General features: G+C 58.7%; 4 protein-coding genes across 7 annotated transcripts; 2 read left to right on the top strand and 2 right to left on the bottom strand.

Annotated features, from left to right (window-relative positions):
* Positions 1 to 5,242: 5,242 nt before the first annotated feature.
* On the bottom strand, positions 5,243 to 11,165 carry TRPV4 (transient receptor potential cation channel subfamily V member 4). Of its 4 annotated transcripts, XM_065646310.1 has the most exons (15): positions 10,789 to 11,165; positions 9,655 to 9,827; positions 9,303 to 9,455; positions 8,907 to 9,047; positions 8,497 to 8,795; positions 7,973 to 8,152; positions 7,739 to 7,897; positions 7,525 to 7,617; positions 7,254 to 7,327; positions 6,979 to 7,144; positions 6,690 to 6,756; positions 6,135 to 6,451; positions 5,885 to 6,012; positions 5,561 to 5,682; positions 5,243 to 5,395 (listed from the first exon to the last, which is right to left on the bottom strand). In XM_065646310.1, the coding sequence occupies exons 1-15, from the start codon at positions 11,163 to 11,165 to the stop codon at positions 5,253 to 5,255; spliced, it is 2,592 nt and encodes an 863-aa protein (XP_065502382.1). In that variant the 3' UTR covers positions 5,243 to 5,252. The 4 variants fall into 4 exon arrangements, with proteins under 4 accessions (XP_065502382.1, XP_065502383.1, XP_065502384.1 ...); XM_065646311.1 differs by lacking the exon at positions 8,907 to 9,047; XM_065646312.1 differs by lacking the exon at positions 7,973 to 8,152.
* A 1,134-nt stretch (positions 11,166 to 12,299) lies between these two features.
* On the top strand, positions 12,300 to 14,385 carry LOC135995383 (proline-rich proteoglycan 2-like). Its single transcript, XM_065646657.1, has 2 exons — positions 12,300 to 12,355; positions 13,734 to 14,385. The coding sequence occupies exons 1-2, from the start codon at positions 12,300 to 12,302 to the stop codon at positions 14,383 to 14,385; spliced, it is 708 nt and encodes a 235-aa protein (XP_065502729.1).
* A 46-nt stretch (positions 14,386 to 14,431) lies between these two features.
* GLTP (glycolipid transfer protein) lies at positions 14,432 to 17,587 on the bottom strand. Its single transcript, XM_065646614.1, has 5 exons — positions 17,410 to 17,587; positions 16,470 to 16,531; positions 16,026 to 16,159; positions 15,599 to 15,749; positions 14,432 to 15,262 (listed from the first exon to the last, which is right to left on the bottom strand). Exons 1-5 carry the CDS (start codon positions 17,510 to 17,512, stop codon positions 15,080 to 15,082), a joined length of 633 nt encoding a protein of 210 aa, XP_065502686.1. The 5' UTR covers positions 17,513 to 17,587; the 3' UTR covers positions 14,432 to 15,079.
* A 1,000-nt stretch (positions 17,588 to 18,587) lies between these two features.
* On the top strand, positions 18,588 to 23,932 carry TCHP (trichoplein keratin filament binding). The gene is made up of 12 exons (XM_065646498.1): positions 18,588 to 18,799; positions 18,881 to 19,085; positions 19,263 to 19,319; positions 19,880 to 19,948; positions 20,230 to 20,403; positions 20,729 to 20,841; positions 21,171 to 21,237; positions 21,522 to 21,694; positions 22,005 to 22,086; positions 22,293 to 22,478; positions 22,571 to 22,690; positions 23,344 to 23,932. The coding sequence occupies exons 1-12, from the start codon at positions 18,588 to 18,590 to the stop codon at positions 23,374 to 23,376; spliced, it is 1,491 nt and encodes a 496-aa protein (XP_065502570.1). The 3' UTR covers positions 23,377 to 23,932.
* Positions 23,933 to 24,197: the final 265 nt, after the last annotated feature.

The following is a 24,197-nucleotide window of genomic DNA, read 5'->3' on the forward strand; positions in this document are numbered from 1 at the left end:
GGACACTGGTATTTCACCGGGGTCCCCAGACTGGATCCACCCGCAACCCACTGGAAGCCGAGGACGGACGACCGCTTGTCTATAGAGCTCAGAAATCATTTTTATCACCACGAATGTGAACAGGGAATCGCTACGAGTTGCTGCTATCCAGGGAGAGGAGGCTCCGCGGGCGCCCGGCCGGATCGGTGCGGGGCAGAGCCCCGGGCCGGGGGGTCACCGGCAGCCGGTGCTGGCGTGGTGGCCGCAGGGAGCTCACACCTGACCTGTAGCTGAAGTCCATAACTTGCACTGCTTTGATTAAAGCTAATAATTGGGGACAGTCTGGAAGCTATTTAAGAAAAAACACTTGAAAACTTGAACAGATTTTTTTTTGGTTTTAATTTTTTTTTTTTTTTTAGTTGACTAGGCTGTACATCTACATGTTGGCTGCTACAGTCTCTTCCTGCCCCTCTCCCTCTTCCTTTCTTGCCCGGCCCCACATTGGTCACCGGCTCCTATTCCCACCCAACCGGGACCCCCCCGGCCCCACAACACCCCCGGGAACCCACCCAGGGCTCACATTTCCAGGCTGTTTATTTTTTTGACCCTTTATTGTCAGTTCTACCTTGGTTCTGGGTTAGAGGCGACCACGGTACCAGGGGTGCTTGCATACCTCCTTTTCTCTTTTTTTCTTTTTTCTTTTTTTTTTTTTTTTTAAAAAAAAACAGTTCCAAAATGCCCATTATGGTTCATTATTCACTATGTGTAATTATGTGTTTAATAGATTTATTCATTTAAAAAAGGCTCTGCACCACAAGATACAAAGTGTTTTGATGTTTAAAGGAAAAAAAAAAAAAAGAAAAATACCCTGATGAAACCCAAGGTGATTGTGCTCGGAAAAGAGGTACTGTATCCCTGAAAGGCCTGTTCAAGCACTAAGTGCATTTACAAATCTCTGAGAATGTTTTTTTTTTATACTAAAATTGACCATTATATTCTACTGTGAGAAGTGCTGGCTGCACTATATTGTTTTAAAAATGAGAGAAAACAAATGAAAAAAAAATAACAAAAAAAAAAAAAACCAACCTGCAAGCCGTGTGTCCGGATGGTGTTTTTCCCAAAGTAAAACCAGGATCTCACTGGACGTTGTGCTCTGGAGTCTCTTTGCTTTGCTGTTTCCCACCCCCCAGAGCTGGGACCCTCCCAGCCCCTTTCTCCCCGCCTTCGTCCTGCAGATTTTTAGGGCATGGGGGAGCACCTATAAATAACCCGCTAACGATGCTGAGCCATTAATCCGGCCCTGGCGCCAGCCTGTGCCTCGCACCCAATGGGCGGCCGGGCGAGGTGGGTGCACGTGGCCCAAATCCCTGGGGATGGGGCCTGTGGCCCCCCCCGCACCCACAGGGTGTTTGCCCCGCACAGCCCTGACACCCAGGTGGTGGACGCCAGGTACCGCGTGGGAGTGGCAGCCACCACCGGGGACATCGCCCCTGCCACCCATCATCTGCGGCAAGTTTGGCACCGAGTGTCCCCCTGGCAGGTTCCTGGTGCTGGGGCAGAGCGGGGGCTCCCTGGTGACCCCGGCCCAGCTCGGTGGGTGAACTGCTCCCCCTCAACCCAGAGACCCCCCTGCGCTGCCCCAGCAGCAGCTTCCCAGCCCCAACAATGAGCCAGTTGCATTAGGATAATAGTATTAAATCCCAAATAGCGCTGGGTGGAGGGTGCGTCGCCCCGGCCCCCGGTGACATATGGCAGCCGTTATCCAGCCAAGGAGGGGGGGACAGGGGCACAGCCACGCAGCCACATGCCTGGAGCCGCCGCACAGCCGCAGCCGGGGACCACGACTCCATTTGTCTCGTTTGCTCTCTTGCTGTAGCCGCAGCGTGCGCAGTTCTGCCGATATTTATGGCGTGCCGGGAGGGGATCGCTCCGTCACCGGCAGCAAGCGGCGTGACAGCCGATCCAGGGAACAAAGAGAAATTAGGACAAAAGGGAATTTTCACAGAGGTTAATGTTACTAGGTGGGGGCAGGATGCCGTTGCCTGCCGGCGCGTTAAAATTAGATTGACTGGAGGAAAATATTTGCTTAGATCTTTGTCATTAAAAAGATGCCACAGCAAAAGAAACCTGAGGCTGAAGCATGGCGGTACTTGAAGTGGTGATGGAGGGGGGTCCTGCTGCATTGGGCAGGGGTGGCAGTGCTGGTGGCAGCCACGGCATGACTGGGGGTGTCCCCACTGTCCCTACCCCAGAGCTCCCCCGGGGCTTTGGGGGCTACCAAAGTGGGGACCCCACTGAGGCCAGGGCTGCCCGGTGCAAGGAGCCTCACCGGGGGCCCTGGAGAAACTTTGCTCCATTCCTGGTCTCCTGGGAGGGGGATTCGTTAGCGCTGCCTCCATCAGGTTTCCCACATCACCATCAATCAGGGCGAGCGGCTGGGAGCAATGGCGCGATCCATCTTGCCAGTCTCCAAGTCATTACATTTCATTAGGAGGTGCACGGGGTTTTTTATTATTTAGCAGGTTAATTGTCTCCTCAGATAGCTCCCTCTTGGAGGAGATTTCACCCTGCATGGGAAGACTTCAAATGTGTAATGCAAAATAAATAGGTCCCTCCTTGGCGGGCACATGCCTCCAACCAGGACTGCTGTAGTGCTGGCTTCGGCGGGCACAGGTGAGCCCGTGGGGACCCAAAATGTTTGCAGACACCATCTGGAGATGGGGCAGGGACCTCCGAGATGCCTCTTGGCACCCATGGCAAAGCCGCCGCCACCCACAGCCCTTCCACGCACCGGTGGGATACAGCACCCCACGAGTGCTGCAGGAATGCGCTGGGGAAATGAGGCTGTTTCTAGTCTGCAAATATCTTCCTATTAAAAGAATAATAATTTCTAAGGCAGGTGAGCAGGAGGCTGATATTCAACTTAGCGGCCGCCTTTGCCGTTTGCGAGTGAGGAGAAGAGACAGGCAGTATAAATCGCACGGCTGCAAAAGGACTTAAAAAAAGCCATCTCTCATTTTGATTGATATTAGCTTCACAAATTAAGCTTTAGATTTATCTAAAAATAAATTTGCTTCCGCACTCCGCATTCTGGATGACAAGTGCTTTTCTCTTCCCTTTGTTGGGTTTGTCATTGTTGGCAGGGTGGTGGGGGGGTGGGAGGGGACCATGCCCAAGCACCCCAAACCGGCCAGCCCCCGTGTTGCCCCCACCTCTGCGACAGCTCAGACCTCGCAGGGCAGGGTGTAAAAGGGCCAAAGACAAGCCCTGCAGCCCCAAAAGTGGCAGAGGCATCCTGTGCTGGGATGTCACCGTTGTGGCCACCGTGTCCTCATCCCCACTGAGCCATCACGGGGTCCAGCGCAACAGCAGAGGGTGCTGGGGCACAGCGACGTCTGCCCTTCCGGCACCCAACCACTTTAAACCCCGCTGTCATGTGGCCCCTCAGCTTTGGGACGTTAGAATTTGTATTGAAGGGGAAAAAAATTGGTTTATTTCCAATTATGCTGGAAAAATCGCATCTCCAGTGCCATAGCTGGGGGCAGCTGCAGCACAGCACCCATCTCCAGCCCAGCACCCATCGCTGGCACAGCACCCATCGCCGGCACAGCACCCATCTCCAGCACACCAGGTGACCAAGCCCCATTCCAAGGCTCCCCCGGCCTGTGCCCCCAGGTCTGGTGGGGCCTGGATGGGCAAAAGCAAAGTTTATCATTTTCAAGAAACAGCTGGCATGAAAGCAAGAGCCGGCTCAGCTCCTCACTCGATTATGCAGCACAAGCCGAGAGCTGAAACCTCAGCCTCTCCTAAGTAGTGATAATGAAACTTATTCATTCCCTCACCCTGGGGAAATACTTAAACCACAATATGAGAGATATATGTAAATCACATTTAAACGGAGACAGTGCAGTTAAAGCTAACGGCGAGTAATCGAGTTTGAAGATGAAGTGTCCCCTTTTCTGCTATATCATTTGCTTAGCGAGCTGGGCTGCCTGCAGGGCCCTGGCCAGGGTCTCTGTCACCATGTCACCGTGCCACTGGTGCCCACCTAAATCTGTCCTTTGGACCTACACAACGTCCAGCTGCAAAAGGAAACTGCACTGTTGCAGGTAGCTGTGGTGGAGATGAGCAGAAAAGAAGCATCGTGGCTAAAGTGGTGGGATGGGGTGGGATAAGGGGATCAGATATGATGGGATAATGCAATGGGATATGATGGGATAAGGGGATGGGACAAGGGGATGGGATAATGGGATAAGGGGATGGGATAATGGGATAAGGGGATGGGATAATGGGATGGGATATGATGGGATAATGGGATGGGATAAGGGGATGGGATATGATAGGATAATGCGATGGGATATGATGGGATAATGCAATGGAATATGATGGAATAAGGGGATGGGGTAATGGGATAATGGGTTATGATGGGATATGATAGAATGGGAATGGGATATGATGTGATGGGAATGGGATGATGGGATAATGGGATAGGATGGGATAACGGGATGGGGTAACGGGACAGGATATGGCCGGACGGGGATGGGCATGGGATAGTGGGATGGGGATGGGATAGGATGGGCGGGTGCCCGGCTCGGCTGCAGCCCCCCTGTCCGCCCCCGATGCGGCTCCGCTCCCCCGCCGGGCTCGTTGCCGCCGCACGGCGCGGTGTGTGCTGCCCTCCGGCGGCAGCGGGGAGCGCCGGCTGCCCCGGCCCTGCGCCGTGGCCCTGAACCACAGCCGTGCACCGCAGCCCTGCCGGGCAGCCGTGTACTGCACCCGTACACCGCAGCCGCTCACCGCACCGTGCACCACAGCCCTGCCCCGCAGCCCTGCCTGCAGCGACGCTCTCACACCTGAAATCAGCCAAAGCCAGGAGGAGGCGGCGGTGGCAGGTCAGTCTTTATTACTAAATAAATAGTTGTATAAATCTTGTGCAAAAACGTGTGGCAAAAACCATCGGCCTTGGTGGGCAGAGGGGCCACGCTCCCCGCTCCCTGCCCATGGCAGAGGTTCCTGGCATGGCACGGCCAACAGCCCCAGCTCGGCAAAGCGAAGCAGCAGTGTTGGAGCTCGTCTGTGCGAGCTGAGACCTCCAGCACTGCCGGGACAGGGTCAGGACCCCCCGAGGCTGGACACCCACCAGGATGGGATGGAGGCTGCACAAATCCCTGAGGAGCAGACAAGCACCATTCAGCCCAGTCCCCGATTCCCCTGGCTGTGCCTGGGCCGTGCCAGGGGCCGGGGCAGAGTCTGCTGGCTCCAGTGCTGCCGTGCTAGAGTGGGGAGCTGGAGGCCTGGCCGTGCCGCCGCTCCCGCGCCTCCGCCGTCCCCACGGTCCCCAGCGGCACCACCACCTCCTCCGGCTGGCAGCTCTTGTTGAGCTCCACCACACGTGGCACCACCGTCGACCAGCGATCTGCGGAGATGGCGGGAGTTTGTCTCAGCCAGGAGCCTGTGGCAGCTCCCCCTCCCTGCTCAGCCCTGTGCCACCCGGTCCCCAAAGCCAATCTGCTCCGGGAGCTCATCGGAGGCTGCAGACAGCATCCTGAGGGATGCTCCCAGCCCGCAGCACCGCACTCACCTCTCCGCAGCCGGCCCACAGTGTGGGAGAATCCATAGTACTGGTACGTGTCGCTCTTGCCTGGGTCCTCGCTGATGATGCCCAGGTTTTGGTTCCAGTGGGACCAATTCACCTCGTCCACCCTGTGGGGCGGGGGTTGCACAGGGAGCCAGAGTGGCAGCTCCTGTATCCCTGCACCATCCCACTGCTGGCAATGCCTCCTGGCTCCAATTAGTACAAACTACCCAGCAAATGAACACACGGTGCCATCACCCTGAAATGCTGCTTGCTGCGGTGGGAGAGGCTCAGCTGCTCCCCAGGGATCCCCAGGGCACCCGCCTTTACCTGAAGCACCAGCGGCGGTCAGGCGTCCCATCGGTGCCCTTCCCCACGGTCACCATCTCCCCCGACCGGAACGCTTTCCGCAGGAACACCGGGAAGGAGCGCTCGATGTCCAGGATGGTGGTGGCCCACTGCCAGGGACAGCAGGGACCCCTCAGCCGCCTGGGGACGGAGACATGGGTGTCCCTTGCCCAGGTGGCGCTGCTTTGATGGAGGCTGGCGTGCTGCAGTGCAGCTCCTGGGGTGGTGGTACCTGCAGCTTCCAGATGTGCTTGCTCTCCTTGGAGACTTGGCCCACGGTCTCACCCATGAGGGCGATGAGCATGTTGAGGAGGAGCACAAAGGTGAGGATGATGTAGGTGACAAGGAGGATGATGAAGACACCAGGGTACTTGGCACTCTCCAGCATCTCCAGGTCACCCATGCCGATGGTGAGCTTGAAGAGGTCGAGCAGGAAGGTGCTGAAGGTCTGGCTGTCCCGGCAGGAGGGGTAGGTGGGCACCGAGCAGTTAGGCTGCTCCTGGCTGCAGGACTCGCTGCTGGGACACGGGTTGAGGAGGGACACCAGAGCTGGGGGAAGAGGGACAGGAGCAGCAAGTCCCAGGGGCAGTGGCAAGGACAGGGCCCACAACGGGCACCCCCGCGGCTCCATACTGGCTGAACCTCCCTCCCTCTCCACTGCAGGAGGAGGCAGAAGCTGAGCCCACAGGGGTGGGATGGAGCAGGGGCTCCGCAGTCCCTGCCCAACCATGCCATGCCAAAGGGCTTGTCCTCCTCCTGAGCCCCAGCTCAGCAGTCAGACACCTACCTGATGCGTAGCCGATCATGAAGAGCAAGTAGACCAGAAGGAAGCGGAAAAGGTCTTTGAAGAGGATCTGCAAGCGATGGAGAGGGCATGAGATGTGCTGGACCACAGCACCCAGCTGTGTGCTGGGGCACCATTGCCGCGCCATGCTGCAGGGACGGCTGGGCTGGGAGCAGGGCACTGCTGAGCCACAAGAAGCCCTCAAGAAAGCAAGGAGGACTCTCCTTTTGGGCCACACATCCATAGCAGGACCTCCTGCTGGGAAGGAGAAGACCCCCCGACCCCACCAGACCTTCTGGATCATGATGCTGTAGGTCCCCGTCAGCTTGAGCCCCCGAGTGAAGTACAGTGCGTTCATCCAGCCCAGGACCAGTGCGAAGACCATGACGGCCAGGTATGCCTCGATGCCGCCCAGGTACAGCCCCGCTGTGACGATCACGAGCACTGAGTAGATGAAGCTGGAGGAGAGCCGGGCTCAGACCCTGCACCAACAGCCCCCGCCGGCTGCCGCCCCTCGCAAACCCGGGGGTGCTGTGGCTCGGGGGGCACCGGGTGTTCCCTACGTACTAGAGCAGCTGGAAGGAGCCGTCTATGAAGAAGGAGTTCACGCCTGGGCACTTCTTCATGAACAGATCTTTGACCTGGGGAAGAGAGGAAGAGGTTGGAGAGGCCGGGGGGAGCAAGTCCCTGCTCGGCAGGTTCCTGGTGTCGGGGGGGCATCGCAGCAGGGGCTGATGCTTTGGGACACGGGGCTGTTGCCCTTGAGTCGCTCCTTGCGTGGAGACCACAAGGGCTCAGCCTTCCCACAGGAGGATCCCCCCCGCCTCGCCACACTGACGTTTGTGAAGAAGAAGAGGATGCCGGTGAGAAGGGTGATGATCTCCCCGGCCAGGCGCAGGTAGTCGACGGTGGTGGTGTACGGGTAGGGGGGCTGCAGGGAAAGGACAGAGCTGAGCTGCTCCACCACCCTGGGCAGGCTGGGCTAGGAGCAGAGACCCCGCAAATCCCCTGGCCAGAGGATGCTGGGCATGGGGTTGTGCTGCGGGACTCACGGGCCCTTCCATGGGGCGGTAGTAGGCGACGAGGGTGAAGATGACCATGGCGCAGAGGTACGAGACCACGCTGATGTAGAAGGAGACAGCCCCAAACTTGCGCCACTTGTCACGCAGCAGCTCGTTGATGGGCTCCACGGCCAGCATCTCGTGGCGGTTCTGGTGGGACATGGGCACTGTCAGCGGGGACCCAGCCCCATGGCCTCCCTGCAGCCCCCCCCAACCCCTGCACACCTCAATCTTGCTGTTGTAGACGAGGATCTCCAGCACGGACACTTCTTCCCCGCAGGTGTCCAGCGAGGACAGGTCGTAGAGGGAGGAGTAGACGGGGCCGTACGCCCAGTCCCTGAATTTCCGCGAGAGGTGCCGGGCATCCTCGTCCGTGATCTCCCGCCGGATGATGTGCTGGAAGATCTGCCGGGGGGGACAGCTCACCTGGGATGCTGCAGCTTCTGCTTTTTTAACGCCCCCCCAGCCCACACCATGGAAGGACAAGGGCAAGTCAGGGGAAAGGACGGGATGTGCCAAGGGCCTGGGCTTAATTAGGGAAAGGACGGAATGCAATGAGGGTTAATTAGCCAGGTTAATATGCTGCATATCTGGGCGTCCAAGAGCACCTGCAGAGAGAAGCCATGCAGCTCGCTGCTGGCTGGGACATGCACCGAGTGTGACAGGGCTCAGCCGAGGCCTGACGGGGCTCAGCCTTTGCAGCCGGGGTGGGCAGGACAGATGGGTCCCAGCTCAGGGGGTCACCGTACCCCGATCTTGCCAGTCTTGGCAGCCATCATGAGCGGGGAGAGGCCGTCGTTGTTGAGCAGCACCTCCAGGTTGGTGTCGGGGAAGAGCTTGGCGCACTTGACGAGGAGCAGGTCGTACATCTTGGTGACGAACTTGGTGTTCTCGCGGGTGTTGTCGGCAATGGCGACCAGGGCATGCAGCACGGTGTTGCCGCGGGAGTCCTGGCGCCGCAGGTCCGCCTGCTTGTGCCCGTTCTCCGTCAGGTAGTGCACGATGTGGGGCTGGTTGGTGCAGGCGGCCAGCGAGAGGGGCAGCTCGCCTGCGGGGACAGTACATCAGCGGGATGCGTGTCACCCTCACCCCACCATGGGGACATCCCTGGGGCTCACTCGGTCCCCCTGGGTGACCCACTGGCTCCTTCCCTGCTCACCGAAATAGAAGTAGCCACCCTCATCCTTGGGCTGGAAGAAGCGGCCGCGAGCCTGGGCGTGCACATCCGCGCCCTTCTCCACCAGCAGCTCCACGTAGTGCTTGCAGCGGCGCTCGATGGCGATATGCAGGGCTGTCTGACCTGTGCCACCGGCCACAGTCAGCCCCCACCTTGCCCTGTGACTTCCCCTGGGTCCCCGACCTTCCCAGGGTACCTCTGCTCCAGTCCCCAAGCTCCCCCTGAACCCCCCAGCCTCCCCAGGGTCCTCACTGCTCCGGTCCCCAAACCCTCCAACATCCTCCATCCTCCTCAAGTTCCTCGCTGCTCTGGTTCCCAAACATCCTCGGGGTCCCCATGCCCAGGTAAAGCTGGCAGTGACCCCACGCCCAAACCCACCTCGGTAGTAGACGTCTCTGAAGGGCGAGTTGATGAACTCCCGCATGTTGCCCGTTTTCTCGGCAATGTCGAGGAGGACGGGGATGGTGTCATTCCTGCCCCCGCTCAGGTTGAGCAGTGCCTTGGGCAGACAGGTCTTCCCCGTGGAGGGCTCTGGGAGCAGAGGGTGCTGAGGGGGGCCAGGGCGAGCCCTCCGGCCATGGGGTGCCCAGCCCGGCACCCCCCAGCTTCTCCAAGGTGCTGCACACAACAGCTCCCTGTGCATCACCATCCGCATGGGGACACGGGGACCACCAGTGGCACGGCATGGCCACAGTGCCACGGGGGTCCCAGGGCAGGGCCAGGTCCTCACCTCGAAACTCCTCATCTGTGAGACGTTTCTTGTGGGTGAGGAGGAAGGAGAGGAGCCCGTCCAGGCCAGCAGGAGACCCCCGGGAGACAATGTCGAAGAGGATGGGTCTGTTGAAGACCTTGAGGACGGGGGGTGGGTCGGGAGCCGGACCCTTCACGCCCGGTGTCTGCTTCCTGCAGGAGAACCACCAGCACTGCGGACTGCAGCTGCTGCCTCAGCTTCCCACCTGTGCAATGAGCTCGGGGCTGCTCAGCTGTCAGCAAAAGGCACAGGGACCCCCACCCGGGGTCACCCATGGGGCAGCCTCCCCACCCACAGCAGCCCAATGCTCCCAGTATCATCCACGAGGGCCAGCGGGCACCTTGCCAGCTCCTGTCCCGGTGCTGCAGCGTTTTGGGCCCCAGCCGTGCCCCCCGGCAGGGGCGGCACACGGGTTCAGCTCCAGCACTGCGGGCAAAGCCAGACCGGTTGGAGCAGTTGGTGACAGGGGGACGGGCTGGGGACAACTGGCTGGCACTGCGAACAGGGCGCGGAGGGACAGGGATCTCTGGGGCTGGGGGCACATGGGGCATCCCAGTCCCCCCACCCACCTGCCTCCCTGCCCGCCCAGGGGACTGAGCTCCCGCTGGGGCACAGGGACACCCCACCGCCCCGAGCCCGCCTGCACCCCTGGGGTGGGGACAGTGGCTGGGGGCCACGGCGGCCGCCCCAGGTGCCCAGCACAGAGGGACATTGTGCGATCGGCTGCGGGCTGCCCCCCCGGCTCCGTTTTCCTGGCGCAGGGAGGGCGGAGGCCCTCCTGAAAAGCCCTTTCATGCCGGGGAGCCAGACGCCCGCACCGGCCAGGGGAGCGGCCGGGCACACAGAGCCTCTTTCACGGCACCAGTAAGGGGGAAGGGGAGCTGGGATCCCGGCCCCATGGCACCGTGGGGCTGCAGACCCACGGCACGGCACAGCCCAGGGTGGCTGGGAGTTGCCCCCTGTGCCTGGCACCCCCTGCCCAAAGCACCCCAAAGTACCATGGGGGTCTGTCTCCATCCCCAGCTGCCAGGTATCCCCACAGTGCTGCACCCAGTGCACCCCCCACCCATCACTCCCGCCGGCACCGGGGTGCACGGGCATCGCCGTACTCACTCCACAACCCTCCTGCGCCAGCGCTTGTTCTCACTGGGGTGGTGGCGGTAGGTGCCGTAGTCGAAGAGCGAGTCCATGGGGGCTTTCTTGGGTGCAGGGACCACGGACGACTCATAGATGGTGGCCTCCAGCAGCTCCATGGGCTTCGGGGCGCCTTTCCGAAAAGCCCCATGGAATTTCATGCGGAGGTTTTGCTTTCCATCCCCGGCGCCGGGGGGACCCCGCGCTGCCTCAGCGGGAGATGGAGTGTCCTCGCTCTCAAACAGGTTGGCCAGCGAGGAGAGCGGGAAGGAGTCATTCTGGAGGGACCCGTCATCCCCTGGGCCCTCCCCGGCATCACCGCCAAGGGTGCGCGGGGGATCTTCGGCATCTGCCATGCTCCCTGGCCGGAGGGGTGGCTATGACCCCCAGCTCCTTCCACAAGAGCAGGAGACCTGGCAGAGGAAAACCCAGCATCACCGCCAAACAACCCCATCCTCTCCCACAGAGCATCGTGCCCCACACTGCCCAGGGTCTCCCGGCCGGTCCTGCCTGCCCCCGTTCTCCTCGGTACCCACCTACCCAGCTGCGGGGACCCCTCGTGTCTGCGGAGCCCCCACCGGCTGCAAAGAGAGCCGTAACGGGCACTGGTGAGCCTGGCCCCGGCGCCTCTCCCTGCTGCGGTCAGGTTGGGTGCAGCCCAGGACAGGGCACAGAGCAGACCCTGTGCACTCCCATCTGCCGCCCAAGGAAAGAAAACATTCCTGGGATACACCCCACAGCCGGGAGCTGCCACCGCAGCAGGGCTGGGAGCGGGGCCAGGGCTGGTCCCCGATGTCCCTCTGCTGCCACAGCCCTGGGGGGTTCGGTGGGCCCCAGCTGTGGGTGCCCGTGGTGTCGGCACAGCCACGCTGGACACCAGGAAGGGGGTGGATGTGGCACGGGGGGCTGCAGCCCGCGGGAGGGCAGGAGCAGCGGTTAGGACAAGAAATTATGGGTTTAGGTTGCCCAGAGGGAGATGGGGCTGCAGGAGAGCCGTGCTAACCAGCGTGGAGAGCAAAGCACTGTGCCACGGGCACCACCGTGCCCTGCCCGCCAGGTCCCCGGGGCTGGCAGTGCTGGCAGGGGCACAGCCAGGCAGGTGAGTGACCCTGGGCTGTCTCCCAGCCCCGCTTTCCACCAAAACACACCCGTGAAACACAGCGGTGGTACAGCTCAGCCCTCTCTGCGGGTCCTGGGACAGAAAAAGCAGCTGGGAAACGTATCATTTTCTGCTGGGCTGCAGCTTTGTACAACAAGCCATAATGGCAGGCTGGACCCTCCCGGGGAAGGCAGGCAGCTCTGCTGGATAATGTGCTTCTAATTAGGCAGCGTGTCCCACAGCCGCCCATGGCAGCCCCATGGCAGGGGACGCGGTGCTCCCCAGACGCAGGGAACAAGATCTGCAAACAGCCCCCAAATCCTGCTGCAGCAGCGGGGTCCTGGGGCAGTGGTCCCCTCGTCCCTGCCACTGCGGGGGACACCCAGCAGGGATGGTGCAGCCCCAGGTGACACCCAGCGGGGACAGTGCAGCCCTGGGAGACATGGGGTGAGCCACTCAGCCGACATGGTTTCTCCTCCATGCTGCCTTTCCCGCCATCACCCTCTCTGTAAGAAATTCCACAAGCACCTGCCAAAGGCCACAGGTCCCACACCCTGCCCCGGGCAAACATGGGCCCCTCCACGGCCGATTTGTCCTTGGATAACGGAGAAGAAGGGTTTGCTGAGCACACCAACCCTATGGGCCGTGCATGGAGACAGAGCACCCAACTCCTCAGCTGTGCTGGGAATCCCAGCCCCGGGGCAGGCTGAGCTTTAGGGAAAAGCCCAAACACGGCACAGGCTGTAATACATGGCCGGAGGGCAGAGCCAGGGAGTCACTGGCACAGGACACTGTTAACTGTAGGAAGTGGCTGGGGACTCAGCTGAGGGACTCGGCCAGGTCACAGGTGGACCTGGGGATGCTCAAGAGGCCAGAGCCCAGGGACATGCAGGGCAGAAGTGAGGGGACAAGTGGAAAGGGCAGGTGGGGCTGGGAGCGCGAGGCTTGCATCGGAAATGACAGGCTCGCTGGCCGGTGCCGTCAGCCCTGTGCTCCCACGGACAGAGCGGCTGCCAGGAAAGGTGCTGTCAATGGGGTTTTATTTGGCTTATTAGTTATTTGGGTTTTTATTTTTCAGACTTCCTCATCCCATGGAATAAATGAGTCAAGACGCAGCTCACCGTGCACTGAGGCTTGCTGGCACGGCCCCGGCTCTCACATCCAACACAAACCCTCCTGCTCGCCCCTCCACGCGCGCTCCCACCTCTCTCCAGCTTTCCACCAAGTTACCTCCCAGCCAGACCAGTATCCCCAATTATCCCTCCACTCTAGCCCACCATGGGGGCACAGCTGCCGGCACCAACATGGGGACGTGCAGGGACGTACCCTGGGCAGGCGGCAGGGAGGGTGCCCCGTTAGCGGGAGGTGCAGACTTTGCCATATTAAAGTGTTCCTCAAACTAAAGTACGGCGGGCTCCGGGTAGGAGTGAATCACTGAAACCACATTGTGTTTAGGTTCATCCCCGGTGCAAACACTCATCCGGAATTAACCCATCACCTTGCAGACCAAACCACACTGTCAGGACCACACTGGCCCAGGTGAGAGCCACAAACGGTATAGTTCAACAGATGAACTTCAAAGCCATTGGTAATCCCTTCCCCAAAGCCCCCATGAGAACACACCTGGTACCTCACCCTCGCAGCGCTGAGCCCCCAGATTGGCCAGACAAGTCAGGACACCCGCAGGGGATCCCACAGGGCTGGGCCCTGCCTTGCCCAGCACATCCCACAGCCCCGTCCCCATTCTGGTGGCTCCATCCTGTCCCAGTCCCCATGTCCTGCTCCGGGGGCTCCATCCTGCCCTGGTCCCCGTGTCCCGCCCCAGTCCCCACGTCCCAGCCCGGCCGCCTCCGCGATCGTGCCGCCTCCGTTTTTGCGCGGCCCCGCTGCCCCCCCCGTACCTCGGCACGTCCCGCGAAGGGTCCCTCTGGCTCCGGCTCCTCCGAGTGGCCGCGGGGCCCGTCCCGAAGAGCGGCCCCTCCCCGGCCCGGCTGCGGGGGCGGGCGGCACCGGGACCCGCCTGCGGGAGCGGCCCCCGCCCGCCCGCCCCGCTCCTGCCGGCACACGGGCACCGGCCCGGCCCGGAGCGCCCTTCCCGAAACAGCCTCCCCCAGAACACCCTCCTCCAAAAACAAGCCCCGGAACGCCCTTCCCAAAACAGCCTCCCCCCAGAATACTCTCCTCCAAAAACAAGCCCCAAAACACCCTCCCCGAAACAGCCCCCGAAAACAAGACCTAAAATACTCTCCCCAAAATGGACTCCAGAGGAACAAGCCCCTGAAACACCCCCAAAACAAGCCCCCCAGAACAACCTCCCTGAGACAGACCCCACAAGGAACGGCCCCAAAAACTCTCCCCAAAACAGCCACCCCCCTCAGGAAAAGCCTCCCAAAACTCCCTCCCTGAAACAGCCACCCCAGGAACAAGTCCCAGAACACCCTCCCCAAAGCAGCTACCCCAGAAACAGCCCCCCCTAAAAGAACCACCCAGGCCGAGGTTACCGTGAGTTTTTATTAAATTTGCTTCCCTGCCCTGCCAGCACGGAGCTCAGCAGCACCATAAGGCAGTTGGTTAATAAGGCAACTCGTGTTCCACAGTCACCGTATCAGGACAGTCCCCCGGCTTCACCCCCCACAGCCGTCCCAGCGAGGGGGTCCAGCTCCCACGCAGGCGCTGGAGGAGTTGGGGTCACCCAGGAAAGTCATCGGCTCCTCTGCCACAGGCGCTGCCGGTGTCATTTGGGATGTTTCTTACCCAGGTGCTGATCAGTGGACGAGCGGTATGGGGCACACGGTGGGTCCGGGCACAGCGGTGCAGGCCGAGTCAGGGCAGAGTTAAGGCAGCACCGGTGAGACGCCGCTGCCGGCCACGCTTCATTCCCCACACCGTGGTAGCCATAAACCTGGCGGTTAGGACTAGAAAGACTTGTTTTTCCTCTTTAGCACAAAAGCTTGGGAAATCCTGTGATGACACGGGGCACAATTGTTTTATTGCTGTATTCTCAATAGAAAATTATTATTATTATTATTATTTAGAAAATAGGTTATCCACTGCATATCCAGACGAGAATCAAAAGTCGGCTGAGAGCAGGAGCGGCCCCAGCTGCCTCAGTGATTAAGACACAGGTAGCACCCGTCACACCTTATTTAAGCCCTGCCAGTCTCGTGAGTCTTAGGCTTTGTAGGTCAGCTCGGCGTTCATCTTTGTGTACATCTCATAAATTGCATCCAGTATGGGGGTGGCCCTCGAGAGAAATTGATGAATCTTCTCTATGCTTTCCTCTTCTTTGACTTCTTTACCCTTCTCTAATGCCTTCAGCAAATCTGATTTGTATGGAAGAGCATAGACTGACCCCTATAAAAAAAAGGAGAAAAAGCTGTAAGGCTCTCACAAACCCCAAATCCTCCGTATCCCACATGCAGGACTCTGGTTTGGGTTGTTCCTGTGCGCTTTGGAGCATCCAGAGACCCCACGGCATCCCAAATGGGATGTATGGGAACAACCTTGAGGGTGGTGGCTGGACCCTCAGAGAAGCAGGAATGCACAGAGAGAATCTCCTAGAAATACTGCTCAAAACAGATCAGCAGCTTCCCATGTTTCCAAGCCCTTATTCCTCTAAAACACATCACTTTTCGGGGCACCTGGGCTTAAAGAAAAGCTGCTTTCCTCCATGGAGACGTGAACACTCACCATGAAGAGCTTCTGCAGCATCCAGCCATGGTATTTCTTCAGTGCGATCTCATAAGCCTTCATGGCATTCACTCGGATGAGGTTCGGATGCTCCTCATCCCGCTCACCATCAGAGATGCTCTGCAGCAACACCAGCATGAACTTCAGCCCCCTGGGAGAAGAGCAGAGATGTTGGGATGGGGAAGGAGATGCAGTTTCCCAGCCCCCAGCAAGGCACCCCCTGAGCATGGTGCATCCAGGTCCCCCCAAAAACCCACAGCCCTGCCAGCACACCCCCACCTTGCAGAGCTGATGCAGCCAGTGTGCCGGGCTGTGCTCCCCAAAGTGCAGCACCACACACTGCCCCAGCCAGACGAGACTCTGGTCGGCATTTGACGGGCTCCCCATGTACCAGGACGCAGCCCAGAGCAGTGACACCGTGAGTCACCTTTTCAACCACATCAGTGCCAGCGTCGCGCCTATCTTGGGCCAGGCTGAGCCGTGCATCTCCTTCTCCGCCTCCAGGATGTTCTGCAGCGTTTTGAACTTGCTGGGGTTGGAGTCGTAAACCGCACGGATTTTCTGGGGGCAGAGAAGGGGGGTTGGCTCCCAGGAGCCGCTGGGCAAAGCGGCAAAGGGCGGCACCGGAGAGCAGCCGGGCTGGTGCTCATCGCCACGGTGAGACGTGGTGTCTGCAGCGAGCACCGTGGCTGCTAAACGGTGCTTTCACCAGGGAGCACTGTTAATAAACACACCGAGATATGACACCACTGAGCCAAAAAGCCCCCATAGAAAGAAAAGCCCTTTTAGATGCCTCTGGCTCTTGCCTCTCCAAACCCACAGCATCTCTGCTGAGAAACTACCCCCTGAGCCCTCCTGTGCGCCTTCCTACCTTGATATTTCCAGTCAGGTCTGCCTTGACCGGTGAGTAGACGATGGGAGTCCCCAGGCAATCTGTGGAGACATGGAGGGAGGACAATTAGTCCTTAGGGGACACAGGAGACACCGCAAAGTCCTGAGTCGTAACCAAGAGGTTTCACTTTAACCACAGCCAAGGCACCGAGACACCTGCCAGCAAAGAGCTCTCTGGGTATCGCACACGGAGCTCTGCCTCCTGTCCTTGTCCTGCCAGTGATCCTGCGACCCCCCTGGCCTGGGACACGGCCCCAGTGTGACAATCTGGAGCAGCACGATGGACACAGGACCCTCTCTGCCCGTCCCCAGGCAGGCAGCCCATGTCCTGCCCTGCCACCAAGCCATCACACAATAGATGACATTGTGGAGGGCGGCGGGACGGCATAGGCCATCATGGCACCAGGGCAGCCGTGCCAACACCCACCCACAGCCCCTGCAGCACCTGCCCTGGCCAAGACGTGGGGTGAGCAGCCACAGGTGGGACCCACGGGCCAGCCCTGGGCGATGCCGGGGTGTCCCGGGGCAGGCAGCTTGGCCCCGCTGCAGCGTCGGTGGCTTTGCCAGGCTGTGGGGGCAGCCGGACATTTCCCAACCGGGCCGCTCGGCGGGTTTGACAGGACCTTGATGCAATCCCGGCCCCGCCAAGCTACTGCCCCGGGGGGCACCAGGCACCGGGAGCAGCCAGGCCCGGGGGTCAGGACTGACCGGGAATGGAGGAACAACCCAGCACCGGGGGATCCCAGGAGCCAGCACCCCGGACCGGAGGGGGCACCCAGGACTGGAGAGGGGCTACCCGGGCCGGCGAGGCCCGAGGGCGCTCTGCCTGCTGAAGGCCTCAGCTGGGCGCGGCGGCGAGATCGGTACCGGGCCGGCTCTGCCGCAGCTCCCGCCCCCGCAGCGGGCCGGCCTGGGCTCACCGAAGAAGGGCGGCAAGTGCGCCACGGCCTCCAAGAAGGGCAGCGTCTCGATCTGCTTGTCGGCCGGCAGCGCCTTGAACTCATGTTCCAGCAGCAGCGCCATAGCCCCGCTCTGCCTGCTCCGGTTCCGCTCCGGTTCCGCACCGGCACCAGCCCCGCCGCCCGACCCAGCGGCGCGCCACCAGCCCGCCCCGCCCCCGCCGCTTCAACCAATGGCCGCGCACCGCCCACACACGTATCCGCCAATCGGAGTGTGGGGGCGGGCCCTGTGGGGCGACGGGGCGGTGCTCTCGCGGATGGGCGTGGTCAGGACTGATGGGCGGAGCCAGTGCCGGTGGGCGGGGCCAGGCTCCCTCCGAGCCCCCTGAGCCCCGGTACCGGTTCCCCCGCCACCCCCATAGCCCAGGCCCGGCCGGCGGCGAGGGCCGGTGTGGGCACAGGAGGAGGCCGCGCGTCCCACCCCGGTTCATGGCCTGCTGCGGCCCGGGAGCAGCGCGGCTCGGCCCCGGCCTGCACGGGCACCCGCGGGCCGTGCCCCGGCAGCGGGGGGTGGAAACCGGAGCATCCCCCGCCGCGGTTGTTGACACCGTCTCGGTCACGCTCCGGACGTTCCGCCTCCGGCCCGGTGCCGTGTTCCTGCCTGGTGGCTGTTAATTATTTACGGGAGATAAATTTTTTATCGGGAGCAGATGGTTCAGTTCCCGCGTCCCGGGAAAACAAACCAACCCGAACCCCAGCGCGGGGGGGCTGGTGTGAAACACCCTGCGAGGGACGAGGGAGAACCACACCCGGCGCCGTCCGGGACAGGGGTCGGGAGCGGAGGGAGGAGATTTACCGGTGACACGGGCCCCAAACGCGGTGTTTTTACCAGTTATTCGGGACAAACAGGTCGCGCGGCGATACCGATCTCCGGCTCGCGCACAGGGCGCTGGCACGAGGCCGCAGCCGCCTGTCGCCAGCGCTGACACAACACCGGGGACCGCCGGCCGCCGCCCCCTCTGTCCGCCACGCCGGTGCCCGGGCCCCGTCCCGGGGCTCTCGGCACGTCCCCGGCCACCCCGGCCCGGTTGCGGTTCGGTGCGAGACGAGCTCCGCGTGGAGCGGCCGCCGATTCGCGTTCCGCGAAGCTCGTCGCGGCGTGTCCCTCGGCGGCGCCCGTAGCGGCCGGCGGCGTTGCCATGGCGACGGGCAGCGGCCGTTGGGAGCGGGCGATGGCGCTGCGCTGGGCGGCGCGGGGCCGGGCCCCGGAGCGCTGGGCCGCCGAGCGGCGCCGGGAGCTGGAGGCGCGGAACCGGCAGCAGTGGGAGCGGGTCAGCCGCTCCTTCGCCCAGGCCGCCATTTGCTGCTCCAGGCAGGCGCGGTGGAGCGCGCCCCGCGCCCTCCCGCCCAGGTACAGGGCCCGGGAGGGGAGGCCGGGCCGGGCCCGGGGGTCCGGCGGCCGCCCCCGCTGACACGCCGGGGTGTGTGGCAGCCCGGCGGCGGTGCGGCGGGACGCGGAGGAGGCGGCGTTGCGGCTGGAGGAGCGGCGGGAGCGGCTGCGGCGGCTGCTGGCCGAGGAGCGGGAGGCGCTGGCGGCGGAGCTGCGGGAGCGGCGGCGGGGCCGCGGGGCCGAGCTCGCCGGGATGCGGCGGCGGAGCGAGGAGCTGCGGGCGGGCCGGGAGGAGCGGAGGAGGAAGGTGAGGGGAGCGGCGGGGCCTCCCGGGGCTCGTACGGCTCTCCCGGTGACCGGACGGGCAAGGCCGCTCCCTCGCCTTGACTGTGCAAAGTGAGCTTGCTGGGGGTAACTAATCGCTGCCTTGGGAGGGTTTGATATCTCTAATTCTTCCGCATCCCGGCCAAATCCAACTCTCCAGGTTGCTGAGCAGCTGCTGTATGAGCACCAGAAGAAATCCAACGCTGAGCTCCGGGAGGTGAGGTTATTTTCTTTTTAGTCCCTGCTGCCTTGCATTTATTAAACTACATTTTAACTTAGAAGTCATCGTATATCTGCTGTTGTTCATCTTGAATCACAGCAGTTGTTCTGATAAGCAAAAGGCAAAGAGGAAAATGGCTTAACTGAGGAGGAAGTCCCCTCAAAACTGGTATTTTTCAAAAACAGGCAGAAATCTGTTTCGACTCAGTGTGGATTTTCAGTGCCCATGATGTAAATAAATATCTCAGGTGTTTTTTAAAGCTATATCTGTCGTGCCCACTGCGCTTCCTTATTCTTTATTCTGCCGACCTGCTGCTCTGGCTGCCACAGCTCTGGGGTCAGTGGCACCACAGTGTTTCCTGGAACTGGCACATGGCACTGACCGTGAGCTTGGGACCAGGGGGGCACCCAAGACCCCCAAACGAGCCCAGCTCTGCAGAGGCAGGTCCTGCTGGGACTTCAGGGCCATAGCTGGGCCAGATATTGCTCCAGAGATTCCAGTAGATCCCAGGAGACAGGACGGTCTCTGACACCAATGGCATCTGTTGTTGTTTGCAGGTAGAGTCAGAGCTGCACACGAAGCAGGTGCTGGAGGCTTGGGGTGATCAGCTAACGCAAAAACCTGAGGTACGCTGGGGTCACCCTGGTGTTCCTGGGCACTCAGGCAGGCTCCTGAGACGCGCGAGCAGGTGGCGGTGTGACTGATAGCCATTTTCAGGCAGTGGTCATCGGACAGTTTTTCTTTGTCCTTGTGTTTTTTGTCTTTTGTCCTTCCTGGCGTATTTTGTTCCATATTTTCCCAGTATGTCTCAGCTTGCAGGAGTTTGATTTGTGGATTTCCTGAGCCAGAGGCTGTTTCTTTGCATTAGTCTCTCACTAAATTCCCTGTTTTCTTTTGGCTTGGATAGCAAGAAGCAACTGAACTTGAAAAGAAAAAACGTTATGAAAATGAATATGAGATTGCGCGAAGGGAAGCGCTGGAAAGAATGAGACAAGAGGAAGAGAAGCGCTGGCTGGAGGAGAAGAAGCAAGCGGAGGCGTTGCTTCAACAAATAGAAGAACTGAAATTACAGGAGACAGAGGTAACCTTTAGATTCTCCTCATTTTAGAGGGAAATTCATTGCTTCACTTGGAAATACAGCAATACTGACCTGACCTCTTCCCACCAGCTTTCCACTAGATAAACTCTGGAACAAAGTTGTGATATAATTTCTGTTAGTCATGTAGACTGCTGGAGCTCCTCACAGTGGCTCTTGAGCTGTGAGCTACTGAGATGAATTAAATTCATGTGGAATATTTACTGCTTGCAGAGGAGCAGAACAGGATCCAAAGCCCGGTACAAAGGCGCTCTCTGGGGTGTCCTCGCTCTCTGATGTATTCTTTCTGGTGGTTGTTTCTTCCTTTTAGGCAACAAAGCTGAAAAAAGAACAAGATAATTTATTAAAGCAGCGGTGGGAGCTGGAGAACCTGGAAGAAGAAAGGAAACAAATGGAAGAGCAGCGAAAGAAGAAAGAGCTTGGGTATGAGGTGGACTGTAGCTTATTTCAGCAGGGCTTGGATAGGATCTGTTCCTGTGTCTGCAGTGGTACTTGTGGTACAAGGAGATATTCCAGATAGCAGCGGTGGGTTGTAAATATTTATTTTTTGATGGAAGTGCCCAGAACTGAGCAAATGAATTGGTGTTGTTACTTCTTGTTGTTCACGTTAGTGGTAGCAGGTACCTCTGTTGCCTGCAAGTTACCTTGTCACAGATGGAGCTTCCTGAGTGCTGGCATATAATAACATTGAGCTTTAGAGTCATTTTGAATGGGGTTTTTTTTGTTGTTTTGTTTTTTTGTTTCCGTTTCAGTCGCTTTTTGAGGCACCAGTGTGATGCCCAGTTAAGGAGACGAGCCCAGCAGATACAGGAGGAGCTGGTAAGAGAAAGTACCCCTTGATTTATACGTTATAGATACTGTGTGCTGAAGAAACTTGTTCTTTGTGTTTCGTTTATGTGTCTGCCTCTGCGACAGAGAATTAGCGAGGAAGCCCCTTTAAGCTTGTGAGCAGGGCTGGGGCAAAAAGACGAGGGAGAAGGTGGCAGACTGGGTGTGTGGCTGAGCAGAGCCTTGACACCATCACCAATAACATGTAGAGAGTAGCCCTGCACACAGGCTGGAAGCCTGTTGGATAGTTGTTAACCTTGTGAGTTTTTTTCAAGGAGAAAGACAGGCAAATCTTATTAGCCCTCCTCGAGAAAGAAGGTGAGGATCAGCGCCGCGAGTCTGCGCGAAGAGAACGAGCTGTGGCAGATGTTGCCTGGATGAAACGTGTCATCGAGGAACAGCTCCAGCTAGAAAAGGAGAGGGAGGCAGAGCTGCAGACAATTTTTAGGTGAGTCTGCCCACCTCTGAGCATCAGCTAAAGAGACCATACATGCTGAATGTTCCTGCCTGGTTGGCAGAACTCTGTTCGTGTTTGTTAGATGGGCTTTGAAAGTGGACGTTAGAATGCAGTGTCTGGTTGGCCATGCAGTTCTAGAAGAAGTTCTAGTGGAACTGAGCTCTGCCTTTCATTCTCTGTGCTGGGTACCATGGTGGGTGTCAGCGTGCCCCTACAAACCTGACACGGTAGCTTGTCTGTGCTTGGGGTTTTTTTGACTGTAAGTAGTGACCTTAGAGATAATTCTTCCTCTCTCCTTTAGAGAAGAAGCTAAAAAAGTCTGGGAGAAGAGGGAAGAAGAGTGGGAAAGGGAGAAGAAGGCCAGAGATCGCCTGATGAGTGAGGTGATGACCTTTTTTGATGAGCTGTCTCTCTTGGTTCAATGAAGCCATCGCTCCAGCTGTAACCTTCTACCGGGTTACAGCCTTCAGTACCCGAGGCAGAATTTTTCCGCTTGTCTGGTACATTTTCTGAGAACTGTTTAACCATCTGCACTGAGTTCTAAGGCTGGCCCCTTTCTTATCTTCTGCCTCAATTTCACTTCACGAAGGTCCTTGCAGTCAGACAGCGCCAGATCCAAGAGAAGATGGAGTTAAACAGACGAGCCCAAGAAGAGTCTATAAAGTATCGCGAGCAGCTGATTAAAGAACTGGAAGAGGCCAAAGAGCTGACGAGGCGAGAGAAGGCGCAGGAGGAGGAACTGAAGGCAGCGCGCAGGCAGGAGCTGGAGGCGCAGGTACGGCACGCGTGCCAGAGCTGCACCCGGCTGTTGGGGTGCCAGGTCTGTGTCCTGTCTCGCTGTGACAGCCCCGTCCCCTCTGTGCCCAGCTGACAGAGCGTCGCTCACGCAAACAGGAGCAGCAGCAGCGCCAGAGGGAGGAGGAAGAGGAGGACAGTTTGGTGCAGCGGGAGGCCGAGCACGTGGTGGAGCAGGGCCATCCTGGCAGGGTAGGTGACAGCATTGAGCCTCTGCAGTTGTGTCACCCTGTCGTGAGCCCATCGGGGAGGGTGACAGCACCATACAAGCAGAATTCTCATTGTTTCTAATCTGCACCTCTGTTGCCACCCAGTGCCAGGGCAGGACCCCAGGCCTGTTCCTTCCCCTGGTATTATTTCTAACAGAGGGCTATAGTTCTCTCTTATAAACTGCTTTTCTGTTGCTGATATGGATGCTTTAGGTCCCAGTTTTTAAATAATTTTTGAGGCAGACTTGTTGCTACTGTCTCAAATGTTATTCTCATTATTTTCCGGATTATCAGCTGCATTAACACAGTAGGTACAGTGTAACTCAACTGCTCGATGTCCCGCTTTGCCTAGCTCTAAAAACAAAGCTGAATTTGAGTAACCCCACCTAAACCACACACCCAACAGATAATATTTTTCATACTAAACTATGAGCTACTGTGTGGTGTCACCCCATCATTTATTAGACAGTGGCTACTGATGTCAGAGTAGCAACTCTTAAAACATTACTGATGCTTTTTCCTGGAGGATATTCTGTGCCCTCCAAAATACCTTCTTTGCTGAAAAGCGCATGTGTGGAAGATTAATTCTAGAGCCCATAAAGTAGTTAATTATGGTCTTTGTTTTGACCCCGTTAGCTCTACAGTTACCCAAAAGCAGCATGGACCTGAGGAACACGCAGGAAATGCGGTTGCAGGAAAGAAAACTTGGAAGAATCAACAACTCCTGCAATAATGTTGGAATAGCCCACAATGATGCCAAGACTCAACTCAGTAGATTTCTGAAAATATTCAGCTGTGGCCCAGCTGAACACGAGCAAATTTCTCATGACTTTGAGAACACAGAGGTGTGAGCATCCTTGGGGCCTGAACTGCTGCTTTTACTCCGTGTTCCGGAGTTGTGATGATGGATTTTAGTGACATGTTGCACTGGGGCAACTCGGCAGATAAACAGGCCCTTTGGATCTAAACCATGACAGGTCTGGGGCTGCTGTGACCATCATGTGCTGTGTTTGCTGTCCTGGACAGATTTGCACCTCTGAGCAGCAGGACAGGCCTGGAGGCCAGGCTGGCTTGTAGGAGTTAATTAATAATGTATTGCAAATTGGTAAGATAGATCACATGTGCTGTGGCAGTAATTCTTAACCTGTCAAGTCCCTCTCCAGAAGGTGCTGAAGACTTCACTGTTGGCTTTTTTACTTATTTAATAAATAATGAATAATTGCAACCCGAACAATTGTTTGTTTCTTTCCATGAGCAAACTCTGCAACAACAGGAGGGGAGTTTTAGTTGATTATTGCACTCGATTTCTTGCTTGTAACTGCAGCTTAAAATGAGTCCAGACACCGCAGCTGGGGTGGGGTGTTGAGATCCTGTCACAAAACTGGGTTTTCTTTCAGCACTGCAGGCTTTCCTCAGCTATTGAAACCTTTTCCAAGGTCTTTTCTTTCCAGAACCAACAGTCAACCCCAAATAATTTCACACACTGAGAG

This window comes from Caloenas nicobarica, chromosome 16, assembly GCF_036013445.1.
Source record: "Caloenas nicobarica isolate bCalNic1 chromosome 16, bCalNic1.hap1, whole genome shotgun sequence".
Lineage (NCBI taxonomy): Eukaryota > Metazoa > Chordata > Aves > Columbiformes > Columbidae > Caloenas > Caloenas nicobarica.